This window comes from Mobula hypostoma, chromosome X1, assembly GCF_963921235.1.
Source record: "Mobula hypostoma chromosome X1, sMobHyp1.1, whole genome shotgun sequence".
Taxonomy (NCBI): Eukaryota; Metazoa; Chordata; class Chondrichthyes; order Myliobatiformes; family Myliobatidae; genus Mobula; species Mobula hypostoma.
In genome coordinates this window covers 20,548,307-20,575,419 of record NC_086128.1, presented here as the reverse complement: position 1 = coordinate 20,575,419, position 27,113 = coordinate 20,548,307, and the positions used below count along the sequence as shown (strand labels likewise).

Sequence of the window (27,113 nt, the reverse complement as noted above, 5' to 3'; positions counted from 1 at the left end):
TAGTTTGGGGTATTATTGTCACATGGTACCAAGCCACTACCTGCCCCATTTTTAGAAAAGTGTTGTTCCCACATCAGTCACCTCAAAACCCACAAAACTAGGGTGGAAACAAGTGATCCTCAATTGCAAAGGACCTCCCTGCGAAGAAGATTGTTGATATGTGTACATTCCTATTAATCGTACTGCATCAATCAGTTCTGTCTAAATTCTTAAAACTAAGCACATAAGCTATCATCTGGGGGGAAAACACTCTCGGTAAACCGCAGAGTTGAATACGTAATATATTAAAATCCACAATCGAGAGCAAAAGTTCCGCCCACATCCCAATATAGTACAGTAATACAATAAAGGGGGTGGATCCCGACGAAATAAAACACTTCCGCTTCAGGGCTTTTCAAACGCCGAGATGTTCGCAAAGATGGTATCTGCATTATGGATGATTTTCCTGGTTTGTACCGTTTTATTTACGTTGTTTATTATTTTTAGAGTTTCATAATACAGCAGTTAGCGTTCAGATTTAATTGCAACAACACTTTTTTGCTAAATTGAACCCCACGGGTTTCCGATTTCTTTTGGAGTATGCGATCACATAAATTAAAACTCTGTGATGTTACACGTGCGTCGGCGGTCTTTCTGGTGAAACTAGGTGACTGCTGCTGATGAAATAGACTCGTTATCCTTCAGATTGTTCAGCAATTTATATAGAGGGCTTTCAGGCTGCTCATGTGAACGTTCCGAAGGGCTGTTGCTCTACGTTAGCGGTATGTGTTGTATTTACAAACTGAAATAAAAATCCATAGCGAGAAGGGAGAAGGAAGAACGGGAAAGTTCCCAGAATTGGGCGGCCCTTTACAACTGCAACAGAAACAGACACTGAAAAATAGCTTCAATTTAATGTAGTTCAATGTTTATTAATTAATGCACAAAAGACCCGTCTGCACTAACAACAGGCTGGAGGAAATCAGAAGGTCGAGTAGCTTCCGTAGAAATTGGTACCGTACTCTACCGCGGTGTTATACAGTAACAGACCAGCCCTCACCAGTACTGTATCCCGGCGTGATACAGTGAGAGTCTCGTCCACCCCATACTGTACCACAGTGTTATACAGCGACAGACCCGTCCCCACCCGTACCGTGCCCCGGTGTGGCACAGCGACAGACCCGTCCCCACCAGTATTATACCCCGGTGTTATACAGCGACAGATCCATCCCCACCGGTACTGTACCCTAGTGTAATACTGTGAAAGACCTTCCCTCGCCAGTATTGTTCCCTAATGTTATTCAGTGACAGACCTGTACTCCAGTGTTATACAGTGACAAAAATGTTCCCAACTTGTTTTTCATGTTCTGAGTCACCCAGATTCCTCTGTACCGCTGCATCCTGGAGTGTCTCTACAGTTAAACAATATTCTGATATTTCAGCCTCCGACCCTAACTTTACATTTCCCTGCATTACGGTTCATCTGTCAAGCATTTGCCCACTTTGCATCTTTATATCCCTTTGATGATACCATAGCCTCCTCGCACCTGGTTTTGTATCATCAGCAAGTCTGGCTGCTGTACACTGTTCTTCCAGTTAATGTGGATTAATATAAATTGTAAATATTTAAGGGCCCAGTACTCACCGATGTGGCAGCCCTGTTTACCAACCTGAAAATGACACTTTCTCCCAATCAACAGGAATTCTGCAGATGCTGGAAATTCAAGCAACATACATCAAAGTTGCTGGTGAACACAGCAGGCCAAGCAGCATCTATAGGAAGAGGTGCAGTCGACGTTTCAGGCCGAGACCCTTCGTCAGGACCCGACGAAGGGTCTCGGCCTGAAACGTCGACTGCACCTCTTCCTATAGATGCTGCTTGGCCTGCTGCGTTCACCAGCAACTTTGATGTATGTTACTTTCTCCCAATTCTGTTTTGTTAGATGGCCAAGCTGATATATTACTGTACCTTCAACGCCACAAACTCTGTGCAGCAACCTTTCATGTGGTATTTTTATTGAAAGTTACTAATGGATCTTCCAAAATTCAGAGTTCTGGACGTGACTCAGAATATTTCTAGATTATAAACTGAAGAACGGAGTGGTGGAAAATGTGAGCTGTAAACAAAAGTTGTATCCAGGATTCATGATTACAGGCTGCAGGGTTCTTTGAAAATTATTAGACCAAGTTATTGGCTAAACAAAACTAAAATCTGGCCATCAGAATGAGGTAAGGGCAATGGAAACAGACAAAGCAAATGTCTTTGTTCTTGCCATGTGGTTGTTGGAATGGAGGCTGCCATTTTCTGAGTATGTTCTTGTAATCACCACTTTGTGGTGAGTTTTCTGCTGATGGTCTGCTAAACCCAAGACCATTTCCAGATAAGCTGTTTATTATGTAAAATCTCAGGCTTGTAGAACAGCCAGTGATCAAGTGTCTGTTTAGGAAATGGATGGCAGAGGGGAAGAAGCTGTTCCTGAATCACTGAGTGTGTGTCTTCAGGCTTCTGTACCTCCTACTTGATGGTAACAGTGAGAAAAGGGCATGCTCTGGGTGCTGGAGGTCCTTAATAATGGACGCTGCCTTTCTGAGATATCACTCCCTGAAAATGTCCTGGGTGCTTTGTAGGCTAGTGCCCAAGATGGAGCTGACTAGATTTACAACCTTCTGCAGCTTCTTTCTGTCCTGTGCAGTAGCCTCTCCATACCAGACAGTGATGCAGCCTGTCAAAATGCCCTCCACGTTACATCTATAGAAGTTTTGGAGTGTATTTGTTGACATGCCAAATCTCTTCAAACTCCTAATAAAGTATAGCTGCTGTCTTGCCTTCTTTATAACTACCTCTATGTTGGGGCCAGGTTAGATCCTCAGAGATCTTGACACCCAGGAACTTGAAGCTGCTCACTCTCTCCACTTCTGATCCCTCTATGAGGATTGGTGTGTGTTCCTTCGTCTTACCCTTCCTGAAGTCCACAATCAGCTCTTTCGTCTTGCTGACGTTGAGTGCCAGGTTGTTGCTGTGGCACCATTCCACTAGTTGGCATATCTCACTCCTGTACACCCTCTCGTCACCACCTGAGATTCTACCAACAATGGTTGTATCGTCAGCAAATATATAGATGGTATTTGAGCTATGCCTAGCCACACAGTCGTGGGTATAGAGAGAGTACACACCCCTGAGGTGCACCAGTATCGATTGTCAGCGAGGAGGAGATATTATCACCAATCTGCACAGATTGTGGTCTTCCGGAAGTCGAGGATCCAATTGCAGAGGGAGGTACAGAGGCCCAGGTTCTGCAACTTCACAATCAGGATTGTGGGAATGATGGTATTAAATGCTGAGCTGTAGTCAATGAACAGCATCCTGACATAGGTGTTTGTGTTGTCCAGGTGGTCTAAGGCCGTGTGAAGAGCCATTGAGATTGTGTCTGCCGTTGACCTATTGTGGTGATAGGCAAATTGCAAAGGGTCCAGGTCCTTGCTGAGGCAGGAGTTCAGTCTAGTCATGACCAACCTCTCAAAGCATTTCATCACTGTAGATGTGAGTGCTACCGGGCGATAGTCATTAAGGCAGCTCACGTTATTCTTCTTAGGCACTGGTATAATTGTTACCTTTTTGAAGCAAGTGGGAGCTTCTGCCCGTAGCAGTGAGAGGTTGAAAATGTCCTTGAATACTCCTGCTAGCTGGCTGACACAGGTTCTCAGAGCCTTACCAGGTACTCCATCGGGACCTTCTGCCTTGCCGGGGTTCACTCTCTTTAAAGACAGCCTAACATCAGCCTCTGAGACAGAGTTCACAGGGTCATCAGGTACAGCAAGGATTTTCACAGTTGTAGTTATGTTCTCCTTTCAAAGCGTGCATAGAATGCGTTGAGTTCATCTGGTAGTGAAGCATCGCTGCCATTCATACGATTGGGTTTCGCTTTGAAGGAAGTAATGTCTTGCAGTCCCTCCCAGAGTTGCTCTGCATCTGATATCGCCTCCAACCTCGTTTGAAATTGTCCCTTAGTCCTTGAAATAGCCCTCCACAGATCATACCTGGTTTTCTGGTACAGGCCTGGGCTGCCAGACTTGAATGCCACAGATCCAGCCTTCAGCAGACAACGTACCTCCTGATTCATCCACATATTTTGGTTTGGGAATGTACAGTAAGTCTTTGTAGGGACACACTCATCCACACAGGTTTTAATGAAGTCAGTAACAACTGCAGCATACTCATCCAGATTCAAAGATGAATCCCTGAATACAGTCCAGTCCACCGATTCAAAGCAGTCCTGTAGGCTCTCCTGTGCTTCCCTTGTCCAAACCTTCTTGGTCCTCACTGCTGGTGCTGCAGTCTTCAGTCTCTGCCTGTACTCAGGGAGCAGAAGTATATTTGTTGAACACAATTTTCTGTCATGGAATCCTGGTACATAGTGACTGGTATTAGCAACTTCTTTTTCTTCTTCTTGAGCCCATCATCCCTGCTGGGGCACAGGCCGCTAACAGCAGCTCGTCAGAGTCCTCTGCCTTGGGCCAGTCTTCTAAGTTCTCCCCAGGTGTAGCTTATCTTCCATATGCCTTCTAAGCAAAGGTCCTTCCTCTCCCAGGGATGAGGTCTTTGCAGCTTCTGCTGGTGTTTCTGTAGCTCTGGGTTTTTACAGGTTGGCTTGCTAGCCTCATGCCCGACCCTCCTCTTTCTGCAGCCTGGCTTGGGACCGTCCACGGCAGAGTTGCAGGTATTAACCCTTAACGATAACAATCAGTTAGGCACAGAGAGAATCTGTATTTACTGACAAGTACCTTTATTGGCTCAGATCAGAAGCCACGTGAATTTACAAAGCTAAATACCTGTGTGCACTCACTGGGTTTCCCCGACTCTCGATGAGCAGTGCAAGAATAGAAAAGCTAGTATCTGGGAGCAGGAGTCTACACTGGCAAGGCTTGGCTTACCTCTTGATCCCGATGTAGCCTCCATGTTTCGAAATGACACTTCTGTGATGGTTGGTCTCCACAGAGATGTCTGTGCTTTGTCGGCTTATCTGACTGTTACAAGTGATGTGTTATTAGTGGAATGCCGTAAGAAATTAATATTGAGTTTACTTATTTATTTTATTCAGCGATACAGTACTGTGAAGAACAGACCCTTTCATCCTTTTGGGCCATGCCGCCTAGCAACCTCTGGTTTAACCCTAACCTAAGCATGGTACAATTTACAATGACCAATTAATCTGCTAACCAGTTAATCTTTGGACTGTGGGAGGCAAAGCACGTTGTGAAGAGAATATGAGGTGCTTAAAAAGGATATAAAGCACGTGGGCAAGAAGGTGGCAGATGTTAAGATGGCAATAAATAATGTACAGAGGGATCTGTATGTGCTTGTTCATGAAATGAAGGATAATAAATCAGCCATGATAGAATGGTAGTACACTTGATGGGCTGAATGGCCTAATTCTGCTCCTTTGTCTTATGATGAACTTTGGAATATTACTGCATAGAGTTTGGTACACTGAAGTAAAGAAGTCTTGCCAAAAACACACCTGGAGTACTGCATATAGTACTGTATTTAGCAAAGATGTACTTACTGTGGAATCAGTTCAGTGTTGATTTCCTGACAATTTCGAAAACAAAGAGATTCAATTGGATGGGCCTATACCCAGGTACTCTGCTTATCGCTACCCATGGAGTGCTCCAGTCTGAACACTGGGAATGAACCTGTATCTTAAGAGATGTCAGCTTGGACTATCTGAGGAGCTGGAGACCATTTGGGTTATTAGGCAATTGGCAAAGGCCAAAAGAATTAAGTTAGGTTTAAGCGAAGCAGTCATTGTGTGAGTGAGACAGAGTTAGAGTGGGGAACTGAGGCTTTGACTCAAGAGGTCTTGGCGAGGAGTGGTGACGGTTAGGTTGAGGTTTTGTCAAGTATCTCTTTCTTTCTTAGTGCCTAGTTAGGCTAGTGAGAATGGATCTCAGGTCATTGGTATGCTCTTCACGAAAAACGTGGGAGAGCTGAAACATCCAGTGCTACATCTTCAGGAAGTGCATCCAGCTGCAGCTCCTTACAGACTGTGTTCGGGAAGTGGAGATGGAGTTGGCTTATTTGGGAGAATGCAGAGGTGATAGTTAGGACCTACAAGGGAGGTAGTTACTCCTAAGTTGCAGGAGGCAGGTAGCTGGGTGACTGTCAGGAGAGGGAAAGGGAAAAGGCCATTCCCCTCATCAATGCTTTGGATACTGTTGGGATGACCTACCCAGGAAAGGTGCAGTGACCAAGTCTCTCACATTGAGTCTAGCTCTGTGACTCAGAAAGCAGGTGGGAAGGAGGAAAGCAGTAGTGATAGGGGATTCAATAGTTAGTGTACAGACAGGAGATTCTGTGGAGGTGAAAGAGATACCCATATGTTATGTTGCCTCCCAGATGCCAGGGTCAGGGATGTCTCGGATCAGGTCCATGGCATCCTAAAGGTGAACAGCCAGAAGTCATGGTACGTGTTGGTACCAACAACATAAGTAGGGAAAGGGAGGAGGTCCTGAAGAAAGAATGTAGGGAACGAGGTAGGCAGCTGAAAAGTAGGATCTCAAAGATAGTAATCACTTGATTGCTGCCTATGCCACACACCAGTGAGGATAAGAATAGGATGATTTGGCAAGTGAATGTGTGGCTGAGGAACTGGTGCAGGGGACGGGTGCCTTTTCTGGATCATTGGGATTTCCTCCAGGGAAGGTATAAACAGTACAAAAGATGGGTTACACCACTTGGAGGTGGGGGGGGGGGGGACGACCAATATCCTTGTGGGCAGGTTTGCTAGAGCTGTTGTGGAGGGTTTAAACTCGTTTGGCAGGAGGATGGGAATCAGAGTGATAGATCAGAGGATGGTGCAATTGATGTAAAGATAGATGCAGTGTGTAGAGATACTGTGAGGAAGGGTAGGCAGTGTACACCTGGGCTCAGAAGTAGCAAATGGAGTTCAACCCAGAAAAGTGAGTCACTTTGGAAGGTAGAACTTGAGGACAGAATACCGGGTTAACAGAGTGGAGGAACAGAGGGATCTTGGGGTCCATTTCCATAGACCTCCTCAAATTTGCCATGCAAGTTGATAGAGCTGTTAAGAAGGCATATGGTGTGTTGACGTTCATTAGTTGGAGGACGGAGTTGAAGAGTAGCGAGGTGATGTTACAGCTCTGTAAAACTCTGGTTAGACCACACTGGGAGTATTGTGGTTAGTTCTGGACACCCCATTATAGGAAAGATGCGGAAGCTTTAGAAAGGGTGCAGAGGAGATTTACCAGGATGCTGCCTGGATTAGGGAGCATGTCTTATGAGGATAGGTTGAACGAGCTAGGGCTTTTCTCTTTGGAGCGAGAGAGGATGAGAGGTGACTCGAAGATTATAGGAGGCATAGAGCAGACAGCCAGAGACTTTTCCCCAGGGCAGAAGTGGCTAACACAAGGGGGAGTAATTATTTGAGTTAGTTGGAGGAATGGATAGGAGGATGTCAGAGTTAAGATTTTTTACACAAGTTTTTTTTTGTGATAGGTGTGTAGAGCACTCTGCCAGGGGTGGTGGTAGAGGCAGATACATTAATGCCATTTTAGAAACCCTTACACGCATGGATGATAGAAAAATGGAGGGCTATGTGGGAGAGAAGGGTTAGATTGATCTTGGAGTAGGTTAAAAGGTTGACACAACAATGTGGGGCAAAGGGCCTGTACTGAGCTGTAATGTTCTCTGTCCTATGATCTTGGACAGCGCACTGCTGCACAGGGACTTTGGCATGAATGCCTGCCCTCTGCTCATGCACCTGTAGCAAAGAATTGCTCACATCTCAGTACAGAGAGGCTGTTATAAGGGCTAGTGTTGGGTGGGTAGGGGCAAATGGGGCAGTCATTCAACACTGAGGTGTGCGGCTTGAAGCTACACCCTGATTGGCACGGCGAGCGTGACCATTGCTGGGGACAATCTTCCCTCATCACCAGCAACGCGCACAAAATGCTGGAGGAACTCAGCAGGCCAGGCAGCATCTACGGAAAGAAGTAAACAGTCGATGTTTTGGGCTGAGACCCTTCATCAGGACTTCATCCCTCATCACCTTGGTTGTGGTGGAAGCTGGTGCTGGCAGTCCCCACCCATCTCCCCACTCACCCTGTTCCTCGTGTCTCAGTGCTGTGTGACTATACCCCTGGCCCCAACCACCCATCAGCAGTCCTCACAGGCATTCTCTCTGCAACAAGCCTTGAGATGACTCGGCACTGCAGAGCACAGTAGCAGGCGCAAACGGGTTGGACGGTGATTCGCATCAGGTTCCTACCAAAGTGCCTGTTTGTATACAGCTCTGGCAGTTGATTCCATTAACCCTCATTTCTGGGGACACACTCTGAATGCTCACTGGAGCTTAGAAGAATGGAAACGTGCTGGATTCTGAGAGGGAGTGAGAGCTGCAGAGAGTTGTAAGTTTGTGGACCAGCTCGGAAAGTGGCACTGAAATGACGGTTGGCTCTGATTTTACTGAATGGTGAAGCAGGTTCGAGAGCCTGAATGGTCTCCTTTCAATTCTCTCTTAAGAGTCATAGAACACTACAGCACGGAATCAGGCCCTTTGGTCCATCTAGTCCATGCCGAACTATTATTTTGCCTAGTCCCATCGACCTGCACCTGGACCATAGCCCTCCATATCTCTGTCATCCATGCACTTAACCAAATTTATCTTAAATGCTAAAATCGAACCCACATCCACAACTTCTGCTGGCACCACATTCTCACCAGGCTCCAAGTGAAGAATTTCCCTCTCATGTTCCCCTTAAGTATTTCACCTTTCACCCTTGACCTATGTTGTTATTAAGGTTGTGAGGTGCAATAAGTCTGGGATTGTCTAGTTAGAGGATTTAAAGGGTGGGATATTGAGCATTGTTTGTAGAAATTTACGTTAGACCTCTCCTGAACCATCACTTTAAACAGGTGCATGTAATACAGGGGACATGGCTTTGATTATTTTTGGGGGGAGGGGTGAGGAGAGAAGGGTTAAACAGTGAGATATGAAAGGATCATTTCACAGAGTACCCTTAAAGTGAGCAAACAAGCTGATGAGCCAGGGGTGGGTGTCCAGTATCTGGCACTTGTGGTAACTGCACAGTTGAAATATCTGAATTTAAACCTAACTTCCTTGTTCATTATCTTCCTTTGCAGATAACCCTCAGTATTCTGTTGAAGCACCTGAACAGTTCATGCAGTATCACAGAGTATGAATTTAAGGGCGTCTGTTGTCCAAAATGTGACCCAGGTAAACCTGAATTCTACATGCTGTTTGTAACAAAGAAGTAATGTTTTGTGGATTTTGAAGCTGGAGTTCCTCCGTCTGTGAGCAGGATTAGGGAGGGTTGATTTATCAGTGTTTGGGATGTTGCTAAAATTGCCCGCATGTATTCACTACCTCTATTAACTCTAAAGCATTGGTGTTGGCCATTGACTGTTTTGGCTTACTAACTCAGTGGCAATATGTGAGCCTCCCATTGATCCTGCACTAGAAAACAGCTCCTCCTATTATGGTGTTAAGGGTGCCCAGATTTATGGAATTGATGTCATGGACAAATGAATAAAAGAATCTTCTAACTTCAAGCCCTAAATTGCAGGCCATCAATATCAAGCTTTGGAGCTTATGATGCTGTTCTCACTGGATGCTCGAATGACTCTTTCCTGCTTTGTGCTTTGTGCTCTTTATTAGGAACAGACTGGTAGAGCAAAAGCTTTGAGAGACCCACTCCATCATATACTCTCTCATTCCTGTCTTCATTTTTATTCCTCTGGCTTCTTTGGTTTTGAGTTCTTTCTGTGTGACTTTAATAGTTAACTCTCACTCTTGGCTAGGTTTATATGTTGAAGAACACTGCACAGAGTATGGTGGAACAATTTGTCATTCCTGCAATACTGGTACCTATCAAGACAGTTTAAACGCGGATGAGGACTGCCTTAGATGTACCATTTGTGGAGAAGGTGAGCCATCTAATAACTGTCTCCTGACCTGGCTGCGGTATTACAGAGAATGTTGGCACAACTAAGTTAAATATAACAACATAGAACAGTACAGCACAGAATGGGCCTTCCGGCCCACAATATTGTACCTTTTAATCTAACTTTTCCCTCTCACGATGCCCTCCAGTTTTCTTTCATCTATGTGTCTATCTAAGAGTTTCCTTAAATGTCCCTAACGTATCTGCCTCTACCACCACCCTTGGCAGCATGTTTCAGGTACCAACCACTCGGTCAAAAAGACCTCTGACATCCCCCCTAAACTTTTTCCACTCGCCTTAAAAGTATGTCCTCTGGTATTAGCTATTGCTGCTCTGGGGGGATAAAAAGGTGCTGGCCGTCCACTCCATCTATGCCCTCCTAATCTTAAACACCTCTATCAAGTCACCACTTGTCCTCTGTCGCTCCAAAGGGAAAAGCCTTAGCTCGCTCAACCTTTCCTCATAAGACATGGTTTCTAATCCAAGCAGCTTCCTGGTAAATCTCCTCTGCACCCTCTCCAAAGCCTCCACATCCTTCCTATAATGAGGTGACCAGAACTGAACACGGTGTAACTTGTGCAAAAGCAACATGGGTGAAAACTATTAGTGTTTCTGCTAGGGGTGCTACAGAAACTTGGCTGTTGTACACCGAGTAGGAGACACCAAGGTACAACCTTGGAGCAATAGTGTGCACCAACTGTCAGGAGGATTGACACATTTATCGGCCTGTGCTTCACTTAAACCTCTGCTATTGGAACCCTGGCCTGATATTAACAGGATGATTCTCTGTTTTCACATATATTATTTCATTCTTGATTTGTCAAGCCCTGTTTGACCCCAGTTCCAGTGCAACTAAATGTGCCAATCATAGTCTGAACAATTCTATCTAGAGATGGCATTTGCAATCCTAATAATGTTGCAGGGAGTTGAATTTTGCATTTTTAAATCCACCCCTCAAAACAACAACCAGGGGCTTTGGCACCATTCTTCTCCACAGCACTTGGACCCTGCAGAAAAGACAGCCATTTAGTTGCTGGTGCTGTTTGGTTCATAAAGCTGTTAAATACAATTTAACAAAATAATATTGACTGCAAAATATAAACAGGTCATTGTTTTCTGGTCTGATACAGGAACATATGAAATCCTGGCTTGTTCTTCTACTCGGGACACAGTATGTGATTGCACAGAAGAATTCTACTGCACCAACATCACCATAGACGGTTGTCGGGAATGTTTGAAACACAGGCGCTGCCCGCCAGGAGAGCAGGTGATAAGGAAAGGTGAGATGTTAACTACACTGTGTTGGACTTGCAGTGACCAGATCTGAAAATATCCACAAGCTCTCTGAGTCCAGCAATTCCATACATTCTTCCAGAGAATACAGCAGGAAATCTGATATAATCTTTGACCAGAATTAACCTGTGGAATTTTATCCAAGTGGTCTGGTGTTAAAGTGACCACAAAAGAGCTCCCACAGTACTCGTTCCTCCGAGCATCTTTCTCAAAATGATCTCTCCCCACATTGAGGTTCCTCCCTCTGCTCTCCCATACCCAAGGCACTTATCTCTGCCTTCTCTCCCACACTGAGGCATCCCCTCACCCTCCTTCCCACTCTCACCTCTACTTTATGTTCTCAAAATTATTCACTACCCTTTTTCCTATTTCCTACCCACCATAGGTAATAACACTTTCCACAAAATGAATACGTTTGACATCATTGTTAGTGTTAAACTCTGCATGGTTTACTGAGTTGGGAAAGGAGCAAGGTCTTTCAACGACACACACAAAATGCAGGAGGAATTCAGCAGATCAGGCGGAATCTATGGGAAAGAATAAGAAGTCGATATTTCGAGCTGAGGCCCTTAATCAGGACTGAGAAGGAAGGGGGAAGATGCCAGAATAAAAAGGTGGAAGGGAAGAAGGATACCTGGAAGGCGATAGGTGAAGCCAAGGTGGGTGGGTTGGAGGAGAAGGAATCTGAGAGGAGAGGAGAGTGGACCATAGGAGAAAGGAAAGGAGGAGGGGATCCAGGGGAAGTGATAGGCAGGTGAGAAGAGGTAAAGGCAAGAGTGGGGAATAGAGAAAGAGGAGGGGGAGAAGGATTTTTTTTTAAACAGGAAGGAAAAGTCAACATTCATGCCATCAGGTTGGAGGCTACCCAGATAGAATACAAGGTGTTGCTCCTCCACCCTGAGTGTGGCCTCATCTTGGCACAAGTTGAGACCATGGACCAACATGTCGGGATGGGAATGGGAATCAGAATTAAAATGTTTGGCCGCCAGGAAGTTCCACTTTTGGTGGACAGAGTGGAGGTACTCGAAGTAATGGTCCCCCAGTTTACAACGGGTCTCACCAATATAGAGGAGGCCATATTTGGAGCACCTTGCACAATAGATGACCCTAGCAGATTCACGGGCAAAGTGTTGCTTCACCTGGAAGGACTATTTGGGGCCCAGAATTGAGATAATGGGGGAGGTGTAGAAGCAGGTGTAGCTGTTTGCAGGGATAAATGCCTGGAGAGAGATTTATGGGGAGGGATGAATGGACAAAGGAATGGCAGAGGGAGCAAACCCTGCAGAAAGTGAATGGGGTTGGGGGTGGTAAAGATATGTTTACTCTTAGGATCCCTTTGGAGGTGGCAGAGGTTGTAAAGGATAATGTGTTGGATGCGGAGGCTGATGGGGTGGTAGGTAAGGACAAGAGGAACTTTATCAATATTAAGGAGGCAGAAAGATGGGCTGAGTGCGGATGTTTGGAAAATGGAGGAGATGCGGGTGAGGGCAGCATTAATAATAGAGGGAGGGAAACCTAATTCTTTGAAAGAAGATGTCTCTGATGTCCTAGAATGGAAAGCCGCGTCCTGGGAACAGGTGTGGTGACGGTGAAGGAACTGAGAAAAGGCAATAGCATTTTTATGGGAGATAGACCATAACACCATAAGATTTAGGAGTACAATTAGGCCATTTGGTCCATTGAGTCTGCTCCGCCATTTCATCATCTGCCATTTCTTTGCCCATTCTCCTAGTCTGTGTAAGTCCTTCTGTAGCCTCTCTGCTTCTTCAAAGCTATTTGCTCCCTCCGCCTTTCCTCATATTGTCTGCAAACTTTGCAACAAAGTCTTCGATTCTGTCATCCAAGTATAACATACTTTTGACATTTTAAAGTAAAAGGAAGTGGTCCCAACACAGTGGAACACCACTAACCACCAGCAGCCAACCAGAAAAGGCTCCCTAATTCCCCACTCTTTACCTCCTGCCAATCAGCCAATGCTATATACATGCAAGTATCTTTCCTGTAATATCATGGGCTCTTAACTTGTTAAGCAGCCTCATGTGTGGCACCTTGTCAAAGACCTTTTGAAAATCCAAGTACACAACATCCTCCAATTCTCCTTTGTCTATCCTGCTTGTTATTTCTTCAAAGAATTCCAACAGATTTGTCAGGCCAGATTTTCCCTTGAGGAAACCATACTGACTTTGGCCTATTTTATCATGTGCCTCCAAATACCCTGAATCCTCATCCTTAACAATTGGCTCCAACATCTCCCCAACCACTGAGTTCAGACTAACTGGCCTATAGTTTCCTTTCTTCTGCCTCTCTCCCTTCTTGAAAAGTGGAGTGACATTTGCAATTTTCCAGTCTTCCAGAACCATTCCAGAATATAGTGATTATTGAAAGGTCATTACTAATGCCTCCAGTATCTCTTCAGCCACCTCTTTCAGAACCCTGAGGTGTACACTATCTGGTCCATGTGACTTGTCTACCTTCAGATCTTTAAGTTTCCTAAGAACGTCCTCCCTAGTAACGGCAACTTCACACACTTCATGACCACTGACACTTCTGAACTTCCATCGTCCTGCTAGTGTGTTCCACAGTGAAGACTGGTGCAAAATACTTATTCAGTGTGTCTGCCATTTACTTGTTCCTCATTACTAACTCTCCAGAATCGTTTTCCAGGGGTCTGATATCCGCTCTCACTTCTCTTTTACATTTTATGTATTTGAAGAAACTTTTGGTATCCTCTTTAATGTTATTGGCTAGCTTATTTTCGTATTCCATTATTTCCTTAATGAGTTTTTCAGTTGCTTTATGTTGGTTTTTAAAAGCTTCCCATTCCTCTAATTTCCCACTAATTTTTACTCTATTATATGCCCTCACTTGGCTTTGACTTCTCTTGTTAACCACGGTTGTGTCATCTTGCCTTTAGAATACTTCTTCCTCTTTGGGTGTACATATCCTTCACCTTCCAAATTGCTTCCAGAAATTCCAGCCATTGCTGCTCTGTCATCACCCCAGCCAGTGATCTTTTCCAATCAATTCTGGCCAACTCCTCTCTCATGCCTCTGTAATTCCCTTTACTCCACTGTAATGCTGATACATCTGACTTTAGCTTGTCCTTCTCAAATTTCAGGGTGAATTTGATCATATTATGATCACTTTCCCCTAAGGGTCCTTTTACCTTAAGCTCTCTAATCAAAACCGGTTCATTGCATAAGACACAAAACAGAATAGCTAATCTCCTAGTGGGCTCAGCCACGAGTTGCTCTAAAATGCCAACTCGTAGGCATTCTAGAAATTCCCTTTCTTGGAATCCAGCACCAACCTGATTTTCCCAATCTACCTGCATATTGAAATCCCCCATGACGATTGTAACATTGCCGTTTTACCATGCATTTTCTATCTCCCGTTGTAATTTGTAGACCACATCCTTACTACTGTTTGGGGCTCTGAATACAACTCCCATCAGGGTCTTTTTACCTTTGCAGTTCCTCAGCTCTATCCATAATGACTCTGAGGGCAGCGACTCAAACCCAGAGGCCCTTCTGAGGAGAGTGACCACTTGCTCACCTCCACATATGTTCTATGGACTGTCATATGCAGATTACCTGCTCAGAATATGAATTGAGGGATAAATGTTGGCTGGCGTGCTGGGGAGATCTACGTGACGTAAGAGCACAAAGACGAGGTTCTGCAGTTGCTGGAAGTCTTGAGTAACGGACAGAAAGTGCTGGAGGAACTCAGCAGGTCAGGTAGCATCCAAGGAGCGGAATAAAGAATTGTTGTTTCGGGCTGAGTCTCTTCATCAGGATTGGAAAGGAAAGGGGAAGGAGAAGCCAAAATAAGAAAGAGGGGGAGGAGAAAGTTGGGGAGAAAGGAGTACAAACTAGAAGGTGATTGGTGAAGCAAAGTAAGAGGAAAGGTAGGAATTTGGGGAATGGTGGGATAAAGTGAGAAGCTGGAAGGTGATTGTTTGAAAAGGTAAAGAGCTGAAGAAGAACGAATCTGATAAGAGTGGTTGATGGGAGAAAGGGAAGGAGAAAGTGGGACCAGAGGAAGGGGTAAGAGGGGAGCTAGAAAGGGACATGAAAGAGAGGAGCGGGGGAGTGGGGGGCGGGGGAGAAATTACCAGAAGTCAGTGAAATCAATGTTCATGCTGTCAGGTTGGCGGCTACCCAGATGGACTATCTGGGTAGCCTCTCCAACCTGCAAGTGGCCTCATCGTGGCTATAGAGGAAGCTTCAAGAGTGTTACACTCCCTTTGTATTGCTGTGGAGTGTCGGCCCCACGTGGTTCTGCTCAAATCTCTGGAATGGGATTTGAACCCATATCTGATTTAGGAGTGAGAGTAGCCCCCACTGGAACAGGTATGGAGCAGGCTAGGTTCCTTGGGATTTCTTGGGATTTGCAGTGCATTTATAAAAATCTCAGCCTACTGGCCTTGAATGTAAAAAAAATATTCAGTAGTCCAGAAATGTAAAAGCAGAAGGTAAGGCACATGGTCATTTTGATCACAGCCCTTGCAGATATATCACTCCTTTTGGTGACATAGCCCTCAGTTAAAGAAATAATACATGCATTTCTCTAGTGCCTTTTAAGAACATTAGTGTTTCATAGTCATAGAACACTGCAACCCATCCAGTCTGTGCCAAACTTTTATGATGCCTATTCCCAGAGCCTCCATACCCCTCCCATCTATGTACCTCTCCAAATTTTTCTTAAATAGTGAAATCTAGCCTGTATCCACCTCTTCCACTGGCAGCTCATTTCACAGTCTCACCATCCTCTGAGTGAAGTTCCCTCCCATGTTCCCCTTCAACATGTCACCTTTCACTGTAAACCCATGACCTCCAGTTCTAGTCTCACCCAATCAATGGAAAAAGCCTGCTTGCATTTACCCTATCTATACCCCTCATAATTTTGTATGCTTCTATAAAATCTCCCGTCAGTCTCCTATTGTCCAAGGAATAAAGTCCTAACCCATTCAATCTTTCCTTATGACTCAGGTTCTCAAGCCCCAGCAACATCCTTGTAAATTTTCTCTGCACTGTTTCAACCTTATTGATATCTTTCCTCTAGGTAGATGACCAGAGCTGATTCAAAATGATTTCTAGCCAGTGAGATGCTTCCGATATATTGGCACTTATGTGATGTAACAGCAAAGCATCTGATATGTACACAGCAAGATTGCAAGATTGGCAATATGCTAATATTTGGCTGATCTACGTTAGTGAAAGTTGAGGGATAAATATTGAAGATAGCTCCTCTGGCATTCTTTGGATTGTGTAACTGCGAAGGGAGGTGGAGCCTTGGTTTAATATTTCCTTTGATAACACCACGCACCCTTGGTGTCCTCCCTGCCTTTAAGGCCAAATCTCCACAGTGGGTGGCACTCGGACCCACATTGTTCTGACTCTGAGGCTGAAATATCAGAAAGTCATAGCAGACACTTGTCATGAAATAAAAGCAGAAAATGCTGGAATACTCTGCAGGTCAGACAGCATCTGTGGAAAAACATACTTCAGCTTCTGATGAAGCATTGGTGATCTGAAGCATTAACCCTGTTTCTCTTTCCGCAGAAGCTCCCTGACCTGCAGTGTTTCCAGCATTTTCTCTTTTTATTTGAGATTTCCATCTGTGGTCCTTTTTATCTGTGGAGTGAACTCAACAATTAAATCTGATGCAGCAGAGTGTGAGGGTGGGGTTTTGATTGGCAGCAGTGGGCCTCATTGGAAATTGTGCAAATTGGGGCAAGGTTGTGTTGACTGGGATCTTCACAATGCCCCTCAGTGATTCTCAAACTTGAATCCTGAGACCAAGCCTGTGTGTTATTATTGTCAATATTCTATGCTTTGTATTTCTCAGGAAATTACAGGAGAAACACGGAATGTGGTCCATGTGCAAATGGCAACTGTTTTACTGAAGGATCATCTGAAAAAGGGACAAAGTGAGTAGGAATCACTGTCAACACTTGCATGTTGTATTGCATCATTTTAAGAATTAATGTACCATATGGAGTAACCTCAATTCATTGTTGTACCAGAAACTGGTGGTTAGTTTGTGAATAGTTGCCAGCAATAAAGGTAGAAACCCACACAGTCACAGGGAAAACATGCAAACTTCACACAGACACTCCTAAAGTCAGGAGTTAAATCTGGATCACTAAAGCTGTAAGGAAGCAAGTCTGCTGGCTGCACGACTGTGTCACCCAAGGATGAGAACTTTTAATCAAGGGTCAGTGTAGGTCAGAGCGTACATGGGAAATGGGAGAGCAGAATTTGATGTGCATTAAGAAATGGGGAGGAGAGTTTTGGAGTTCAGTTTACAGAAGGTGGAACAAAGTTCACCATAAAATGCCCTTTGTGATCAATACGATCATGCATCTGTGTGAAATTACTGTGCCCACTATTTGTCTGAAAGGAAAATTTTCTGATTATCTGAAGACACATTACAAGGGTCTGCAGTCTTGTGGATGGCGTTGAGCTGTTTGTGTACAGTGACAATCCCATCTGATGTTTAATCAACTTGTTAAGATATCTGAAAAAGAAATGACACATGCATTGAGCATTTCATTAAGAATAATAAGTATTGATCCTGAGTGGGATATTATTTCATTACAGCAGCAACATATAAAACACACTTAGCAATAATAATAAATATAATAATATTAATTAACAATAAAGTACAGAATAATATACACAATAATAATTTACCATTGTGCAAAAATAATATGCGAAATAATAAAACAGAGACTATTATACTATGACGTGTGTTCTCCTGTTGCACAGAGATGAACTGTTGTACATGCTTATTGCATTTGGTAGGAAAGATTTTCTGTAACGATCCTTGTGACAGTGGAGCTGAATGAGTTTGTTTGAAAAGGGTGCTCCACTGCTTATTCAGTAGGTCATGGAGAGGATGTGCCAGATTGTTCATAATGACTAACAGTTTGTTTAGTAACCTCCTCTCCACCACTAACTCAAAAGTGTCTGGTTTGTAGCCAAGGACAGATCCAGCCTTTTTGATGAGTTCATTTAGTCTTTTTGCATTACCTGGACTGATGCTGCTCCCCTAACATAAAGCCACAAAGAAGACTGCTCCCGCTACAAGAGACTGGTAAAAGATCTCCAACATCCTGCTGCACACGTTGAAGGATCTCGGCTCCCTTCAAAATTAGAGTCTGCTCATCCCCTTCTTGTAAACAGCCTTGGTGTTGGTTTTCCAATCTGTGGTCTATGGTCTGTGGTCGAGGTGAACACCCAAGTATTTGTGCTCCTCCAACACTGAAACCTCTTCTCCCAGAATGTATACAGGACTCGTCACAGTCCTCTTCCTACTAAAATCAATCACCATCTCCCTGGTTTTGGTCACGTTCAGGAGCAGGTGATTCCTCCTGCACCACTCCACAAACTTGTCCACCAGTCCTCTGTACTCTGACCCCTGCACATCTCTGATACACCCAACCACCGCAGAGTCATCAGAGAACTTCTGCAAGTGACAAGACTCATATTTGTACTGGAAGTGGGAGGCAAACACCAAACACTGTAAACAGAAACAGAAACTATGTAATTACTATTTAATTTCAATCTAAGACACCAATTTTTGTAGTGACTGTACTTTGAAATTCTTAAAATAGTAAATTTATATTTATCAAATTGTATTTTGATTCCACAGAATGACTGAGACTAAAAGTATCACTGCAAATGCAACAAATCCGGAGTGTAATCAAACCACCAAGATAATATTATCAGTCATTGTGGTCTTTCTAGTTCTACCCTACATATTCCTTTTACGGAAACAAATCTTAAAATATTTTGGCTTGAGTAAGTATGAATCTACAATAGCTACTACGACTGGGATGTTGAACTACTGTATATGACATCCATATCATGGAAATACCTCTAAACTTTTAATCGAGAATGAGTCAGCAAGATTAGAAAGGATTGGACGAGGGTTTTGGGATAATATCTTTAGGCAGAGCTACTATTAAGGAGAGAAGTGACAATGAAGGAGTGGAGGCTACATCAGTAAATATTTTTCAGACTAAGTTGGATAGATTTTTGCATAGTAGGGGAATTAAGGGTTATGTGGAAAAGGCAGGTAGGTGGAGATGAGTCCACAGTCAGATCAGCCATGATCTTATTGAATGGCGGAGCAGGCTCGATGGGCCAGATGACCGACTCCTGCTCCTATTTTGTATGTTCTTATGTAAGTGATCATGTGACTTTATTCTGAGTGAGAATCGCAAAAAGCAGGACTGTGATCCCAAGAAAATGGCAAACACTAAATGTTTGATCCTTGTGGTCAGAGGGATGGAAGGTCACAATCACAAGAGATTCTGCAGATACTAGAAATCCAGAGTAACAAACAAACTGCTGGAGGAACTCAGCAAGCCAGGCAGAAATTATGGAGAGGAATAAACAGTCGACGTTTCAGGCCAAGATCCTTCATCGTGACTGGATTTTAATTAAAAAATAAAATGCCAGATACAATAGCCTGATATTCCTGAGCGCGATCCTTTTCAAGAGGTAAGTAAGGGGAGGTGTCTGAGAGTTCGGCCCAAGAAGTTGACTGTTTATTCCTCCATAGATGCTGCCTGACCTGCTGAGTTCCTCCAGCGTTTTTGTGGATGGGACCGCAGAGCATGTGATGGAGGAAGATAGCTTGAGGTGAATGAAAACAGGTACAAGGGTCTGGAAGTCAGAATGTTCCACAGAGAGATCCTGTGTACCTGAGTGTGGAGCCGTGTGAAGGATTGAGACGGGGAGGGAAGAGTCATTGAGTCATAGGGAAGTACAGAACAGAAATATGCTTTTTGGCCCATCTAGTCCATACCAAAACCATTTAAACTGCCTACTCCCAACGACCTGCACCGGGACCATAGCCCTCCATATTTCTACCATCCATTTGTCTATCCAAACTTCTCTTAAATGTTGAAATCAAGCTCGCATGGACCACTTGTGCTGGCTGCTCAGTCCACAGTCTCACATCCCTCTGAATGAAGAAGTTTCCCCTCATGTTCTCCTGAAGCTTCTCACCTTTCACCCTTAACCCATGACCTCTGATTGAAGTCCCACCCAACCTCAGTGGAAAAAGTCTACTTGCATTTACCCAATCTATACCCTTCATAATTGTGTACACTTCTATCAAATCTCCTCTTCAATCTTCTATGTTCTAAAGAATACAGCCCTAACTTATTCAATCTTTCTTTATAACTCAGGTCCTCCAGACTCGGCAACAACCTTGGAAATTTTCTCTGTACTCTATTTCAACCTTGTTTACATCTTTCCTGTAGGTAGGTGACCAAAACTGTTCAATGTCTTGTACAGCTTCAACGTAACACCCCATCTTCTGTACTCAATACTTTGATTTATGAAGGCCAATGTGCCAAAAGCTTTCCTTCTGACCCTATCTACCTGTGATGCCATTTTCAACTAATCACATACCTGTATCCCCAGATCCCTGTGTTCTACCAAACTCCTCAGTGCCCTATCACTCACTGTGTAAGACCTACCCTACCTTGAGTAGTGAGCTTTGGGAGGGTTAGATGGGCCATCAGAAGTGGGACATGGCATAGTGGGGGTGCTGGAAGAGTAGTGGGCTAGAGATGAACAGGTGGATAGATGTGTAGGAGGGGGTGTTGGGGGAGCAGTTGGAGGGCCTACTCTGAGAGCTGGGAGAGAGACAGAGAGAGAGAACAGTGGGAGGAAGTGATAGGATTAATGATTTGGGGGTTGGACCCTTGAGAATGGGATTAGGGAGCAATAGAAAACAGGAGGGCAAGAGCTGTGGAAGGGGGAAGCATAGTAGATGTGATGGGAAAGGAGCAGGGGTATTGGGAGACAGGAGCAGTCGGTGATATGAGGGTTGGGATGGGTGAGGGAGGATGAGGATAGGTGGGTGGGTGGGAGTGGGAGGTTGCCTGAGGGAGTGAACCTGGAAGTGGGAGGTAAATGGGAGTGGGAGGAGAAGAAGGATGGAATGATTTTTTTTACTTTTTTATTTAACTGTTCTGTGATTTGTTACATGTGAATCTCCTCAAAAGTGTGAGCAAAACTTAATATTTGCTTTCTTTTGCTTTTTAGCTTTTGGATCCTGGTTAAAGGTAAGGTTCATTGTAATCAGGGTTCAAATAATGAGAGTAAAATTTGCCATGAGGTTGTGAATAGTAGCTGCCTGGTTTGCTGCACATTGTGCATGATCGACTTTTCCACTGATTTCAATGTTAAGCACACAAACAATGGGCCAGTGACTGAGATGGATTACAATCCTAACTGTCTTCACTTCCTGGAGGAAATAACTCCTATTGTAGCATTTGGAATATAGCGCTGCCCCCATGAGATAGGTATTAAGTGTTCACCAATGTGGTGAATTGGTAGATTCATTGGCCAGAGAAAACAGAGTGTAGTGGCTGTTACTCTGAGTGGAGTCTGTGACCAGTGATGTTCCACAGGGATCAGTGCTGGTACCTGTATAATTTGAACGAAAATGTAGATTGGCTGATCAGTAATTTGTTGGTGATACACAAATTGGTGGATTTTTGGATAGTGAGGAAGGTCGTCAACAGATTCAGCAGGATATAGATGAGGTGGACAAATGAGTGGAGAAATGGCAGCTGGAGCTTAATGCAGACAAGTGAGAGGTAATGCACTTTGAGAGGTCAAATGTAGACCATAAGACCATAAGACAAAGGAGCAGAAGTCGGCCATTCGGCCCATCAAGTCTGCTTCGCCATTTTATCATGAGCTGATCCATTCTCCCATTTAGTCCCGCTCCCCCGCCTTCTCACCATAACCTTTGATGCCCTGGCTACTCAGATACCTATCAATCTCTGCCTTAAATACACCCAATGACTTGGCCTCCACTGCCGCCCGTGGAAACAAATTCCATAGATTGACCACCCTCTGGCTAAAAAAATGTCTTCGCATTTCTGTTCTGAAAGGGTGCCCTTCAATCCTGAAGTCATGCCCTCTCGTACTAGACTCCCCCATCATGGGAAACAACTTTGCCACATCCACTCTGTCCATGCCTTTTAACATTCAAAATGTTTCTATGAGGTCTCCCCTCATTCTTCTAAACTCCAAGGAATACAGTCCAAGAGTGGACAAACGTCCCTCATATGTTAACCCTCTCATTCCCGGAATCATTCTAGTGAACCTTCTCTGTACCCTCTCCAATGTCAGCACATCCTTTCTTAAATAAGGAGACCAAAACTGCCCACAGTACTCCAAGTGAGGTCTCACCAGCATCTTATAGAGCCTCAGTATCACATCCCTGCTCCTATTCTCTATTCCTCTAGGTGTAAGAGGAAAGTATACAATAAATGGCAGATCATTTGGGAGAATTGATGTGCAAAGGGATCTTAGGGTGCAAGTCCACAGCTCCCTCTAAGTAGCAACACAAGTAGAGGGGGTGGTAAAGAAGGTGTAAAGCTTGTCTTTAGTGGTCAGGGCATTAGGTGTAAAAGTAGGAAAGTCGTGTTGCAGCTGTATCAAACTTTAATTAGGCTATACTTGAAGTATTACGTACAATTCTGGTCACCACACTACAACAAGGATGTGATTCACCACAGTGTTGCTTGGATTAGAGAGGCAGAAACTAGTCCATATTCATGTTCAATTCTTTGTTGAACTTAAAGGATCTTTTTTCTGTTTTACACAGCAAGTAGTGTGGGTGTGGAATACACAGCCAAGGGAATAGTGGAGGAAGTTTAAGTTGTAGTGTTCAGAAGGGAGTTTGCAGGGATATAAGGAGAAGGTGGGACTGCATTGCTCTAACGTAGAGCTGGTATGAAGTCAGTGGGCTGAATGGCCCTTTGTGCCACAACCATCTTGTGCACTTCTATCAAGTCACCTCTCATCTCATCCTCCTTTGCTCCAAAGAGAAAAGTTCCGGCTTGTTGAACCTATCCTCATAAGACATGCCCTCTACTCCAGGCAGCATCCTGGTAAATCTCCTCTGCACCCTCTGTAAAGCTTCCACATCCTTCCTATAATGAGGTGGCCAGAACTGAACACAATGCAACCTGTACAATAGCAATACACCAAGTGTGATCGAATCAATGATTTGTACTACTGTAAAATGATGTCATCGTCTCCTATACTGCATGTCACAGCTGATGAAAGCAAGTATACCATACACCTTCTTCACCACCCTATGTCACTGCCTTCAGGGAATGATGTGCTTATCTCCAGGACTCTCTGTTCTATAACACTCTCCAGGGCCCTGCCATCATTCACTGTATGTCATGAGATAGCAACAGAAGAGAAAATATGAGAAAGAGAAGAAGATGAGAGAAGGAAAGGCATTCAAGTCAGAGAACAGCCAGGCAGACACTGCGTCTGTGTGACATTCTTTTAGGCCAATCTGTCATAGAGTTCCTGGCAGGGTTACACTGACCGGTCTGTCAGATAGAAACGTCCTCTGAGGCCATCTTTAAGTCAGAAGTAGCATTCAAGACACGATCCCCCTGATTCTTTTAAGGGCAGCATTCAAATCTCAGACAGACTGATTCTAAACACAGAAAACGCTTAGTATTATTTAAAGGATTTGGAGAGTATGTCACCAATTTGCAGCTCCTAGCTCAGGGCTTGTCCTCACAGGAACACATGGAACACGGAACTTAATATCGATGTCCAGGCATATGTGTAGTGCCTGCTGGTTTCTGTGGCAGAATTCCCAAACTTGTGATTTCACTGATTTGCCATGGGCTTAAGTTTCCTATTGTTCATAACACTAACTTACTGTGTCCTCACACAGCGGAAGCCTGGTAACGTTGGTAATTCCAATCCAAGTCTCCAAGAATCAGTGGAAGAGCAGGGACAACATCCCAAGAACATAAATTGTGTAGCTTCTTCAGCGGAGGAGTCAACATATTTCATCACCCCAGTCTCTGACTTGAAAGATGACAAACTGTGCGGCAGGGGCACAAAGAGCACCAAGTACTCAGAACTGAAGCTCGCTCAGCATGAGATGAAATCAGGTTTGACTTTGGCAATTTATTTACTTGAAATTGACCATGATGGGAAATTTCCAAAGGAAGTTCTGGGTGGAAATATCTAGATTGAAAGTAGCAACATGCTAGTACACATTATTGAACAAATTGGGCCAGAAATTCTGGGGCTTAAGAGACATGGTGTGACCTGTGGATCAGCAGAATTTATCGAATTTGCACCTTAATTCTCCAGTAAACTCACCACCGAAACTGATGGCTTCTACTTGATACTGCTGTAACAACTGCTGTAATCCTCTCAAATCCAGATTTAAATTGTTAATTTTTTTTGCGATGCTTAAAGATACGCAATTTTGCAAACTTTAAAAGCTTGTCTAACATCTTTAGTCTCTCCTTCCCTTGCCTCTCTTTAATTTTTCTCGATCTTATTTGTCTCCAATTTGCTTCCCTGTCATTTCTTTACTTTCTTAATCCTCAGAGATACATTTGTTATACCTGATGTTCAGCGGTTTCAGCATTCCTTTCATGGCTTCATTATCAGCCCATATTCCAATAGGTCACAATCAACATTTTTGGAGATGAAATGAGTGCAGAAAAAGAGTAGCTGAGAAAGCAGCACAACACTTGCATTGCATTGGCAAAACCAGCACCTGTCCATCCCAAATTACTCAAGTGAGTCGCTTACTGGTCCATTTCATAGGATGGCTAAGAACCAACCTCACTGTGTAGCACTGAAGTCACACATACCCGGCTTGGGTAAAGATGTCAGGCTTTCTTCACAGAATTTAATTAATGTGTGTAATACTTGTACATAGACACACACTCCAAGCTAGGGATAGTGCAGAATCAGAATCAGATTTATTATCACTGTGCCGTGAAATCTGTTGCTTTGCAATAGCAAAGAAATAAAACTACTACAAATTATAAATAAATAAATAAATGGTGCGGAAGAGGAATAAAGAGGTGGTGTTCATGAACTGCTCAGAAATCTGTTGGTGGAGGGGAAGCTGTTCTTGGATCATTGAGTGTGGGTCTTCAGGGTCTTGTACCTTCTCCCTGAAGGTAGTAATTAGAAGGGGTCATGTCCCGAGTGGTGAGGTTCCTTAGTGACGGATGCCACTTCCTTAAGGCACCACCTCTTGCGGATGTCCTCAGTGATGGGAAGAGTAATGCCTGTGATGGAGCAGCTGAGTCCACAACCCTCTGTCGCCTCTAGCAATCACGTGCATTGGAGTTGCAATACCAGACTGTAATGTAACCAGTTAGACTGCTCTCCACCATACAATTAGCAAATTCTTTAGTGACATACCAACTCCTCAAGCTCCTAACGATAAGGTACTGTTGATCATTGTAAACAGGTATCAAGATTAGCTAAAACACATTTATTCAAGTCTCTAACATATACACATTCAGGCGCTGTGGGCTCATAAGGAAGCCTATTGTTTCTGCCTTGTATGTGACTCCAGACTCAAACCAAAGTATTTGGCTGTTTAACCACTGAGCAAGCCATAACGTATAGCATTAAATACCAAAACTAGGTGTACAGGGTTATCACACAGTCCTTTCACACTCTCGGACTGGGTACACTGAGTTTTCACACTGTCCCTTCACACTCTGGGATGAGGTGGACTGGGGCATCGCACTGTCCTTTCATACTCTGAGACTGGGTGCACTAGGTTATCACCTGGTGTCCTTCAAATCTGGGTTTGGGTGATTTTTAATTTTCCTTTTTTCATTGAAGACATGTAAGATGTCGGCAGGTCTAAAATTGAACCTTTTATATTTCAGAAGTTCATACAATTTCGGCCATCAAGTCATCCAGCTCTGTGGAACCTTTTAGGAATAATATTTGATTAAGCGTCATTCGGCAAGAACATGGAAACCACCATCTTTGTTCAAAACAAAGGCGAATCCAGCCTTGAACTCCAGGCCGGGTCTTTATGTGCTGCTATTGTGACTCCCGTCTCCCCTTCCCCCACCACCACTCTGCAATCCCATCTCCCTCAGAACCCATTGTCAGCTCCTGGGTACTCAGAGGCTCCATCTTCCTCTCACCCCAACCCTCCCCTCTCCACTGACACCCCCAGCCTCCCCCCTCTCCCCTCTGATCCCAGCTTTCATCCGGGCAAGGTCTTTACCATCCCCTCCGACCTTCAACTCTCTGAGACAGAGCGCTCTGTCCTCAGTAAGGGCCTCACCTTTGTCCCCCTTCGCCCACACCTCAGTGAGTTCCACGTTTGCCATGACACGGAACTCTTCTTCCGCCGTCTCCGTCTTCAAGCCCACTTCTTTGGCAAGGACTCTCCCACCCCCACCGATGACCCCTTCTCCCATCTTCAACCCTCCTCCTCTTCATGGACACCCCGCTCTGGTCTTCTGCCTGCTCTGGATCTCTTTATTGCTAACTGCCGACGGGACATCAACCGTCTCGACTTCACCACACCTTGTTCCCATTCCAACCTCACTCCTTCCGAACGCTCTGCTCTCCACTCCCTCTGCACTAATCCTAACCTTACCATAAAACCCGCCGATAAGGGGGGTGCTGTTGTAGTCTGGCGTACTGACCTCTACCTTGCCGAGGCACAGCGACAACTCGCGGATACCTCCTCTTATTTACCCCACGATCATAACCCCACTAAGGAGCACCAGGCCATTGTCTCCCACGCCATCACCAACTTTATCTGCTCAGGGGATCTCCCATCCACTGCTACCAACCTTATAGTTCCCACACCCCGCACTTCCTGTTTCTACCTCCTACCCAAGATCCACAAACCTGCCTATCCTGGCAGACCTATTGTCTCAGCTTGCCCCTGCCCCACCGAACTCATTTCTGCATACCTCGACACGGTTTTATCACCCCTTGTTCAATCCCTTCCAACCTATGTTCGTGACACTTCTCACGCTCTTAAACTTTTCAATG

The 27,113-nt window shown here is 44.4% G+C and overlaps 1 protein-coding gene across 1 annotated transcript; it reads left to right on the top strand.

Moving 5' to 3' along the window:
• Positions 1-394: 394 nt before the first annotated feature.
• On the top strand, positions 395-26,098 carry LOC134340121 (tumor necrosis factor receptor superfamily member 14-like). Its single transcript, XM_063036993.1, has 9 exons — positions 395-448; positions 9,143-9,236; positions 9,821-9,946; positions 11,094-11,243; positions 17,107-17,188; positions 18,916-19,064; positions 21,327-21,346; positions 24,001-24,223; positions 25,982-26,098. The coding sequence occupies exons 1-9, from the start codon at positions 407-409 to the stop codon at positions 26,044-26,046; spliced, it is 951 nt and encodes a 316-aa protein (XP_062893063.1). The 5' UTR covers positions 395-406; the 3' UTR covers positions 26,047-26,098.
• Positions 26,099-27,113: the final 1,015 nt, after the last annotated feature.

What these genes read in the sequence shown, in the direction of transcription:
- LOC134340121 (XM_063036993.1), top strand. Translation starts at nt 407, where the DNA reads ATGTTCGCAAAGATGGTATCTGCATTATGGATGATTTTCCTG. An exon ending in CATTATGGATGATTTTCCTG is followed by an intron (nt 449 to 9,142) that starts GTTTGTACCGTT and finishes CTTCCTTTGCAG; the next exon opens with ATAACCCTCAGTATTCTGTT. An exon ending in AGAGCAGGTGATAAGGAAAG is followed by an intron (nt 11,244 to 17,106) that starts GTGAGATGTTAA and finishes TGTATTTCTCAG; the next exon opens with GAAATTACAGGAGAAACACG.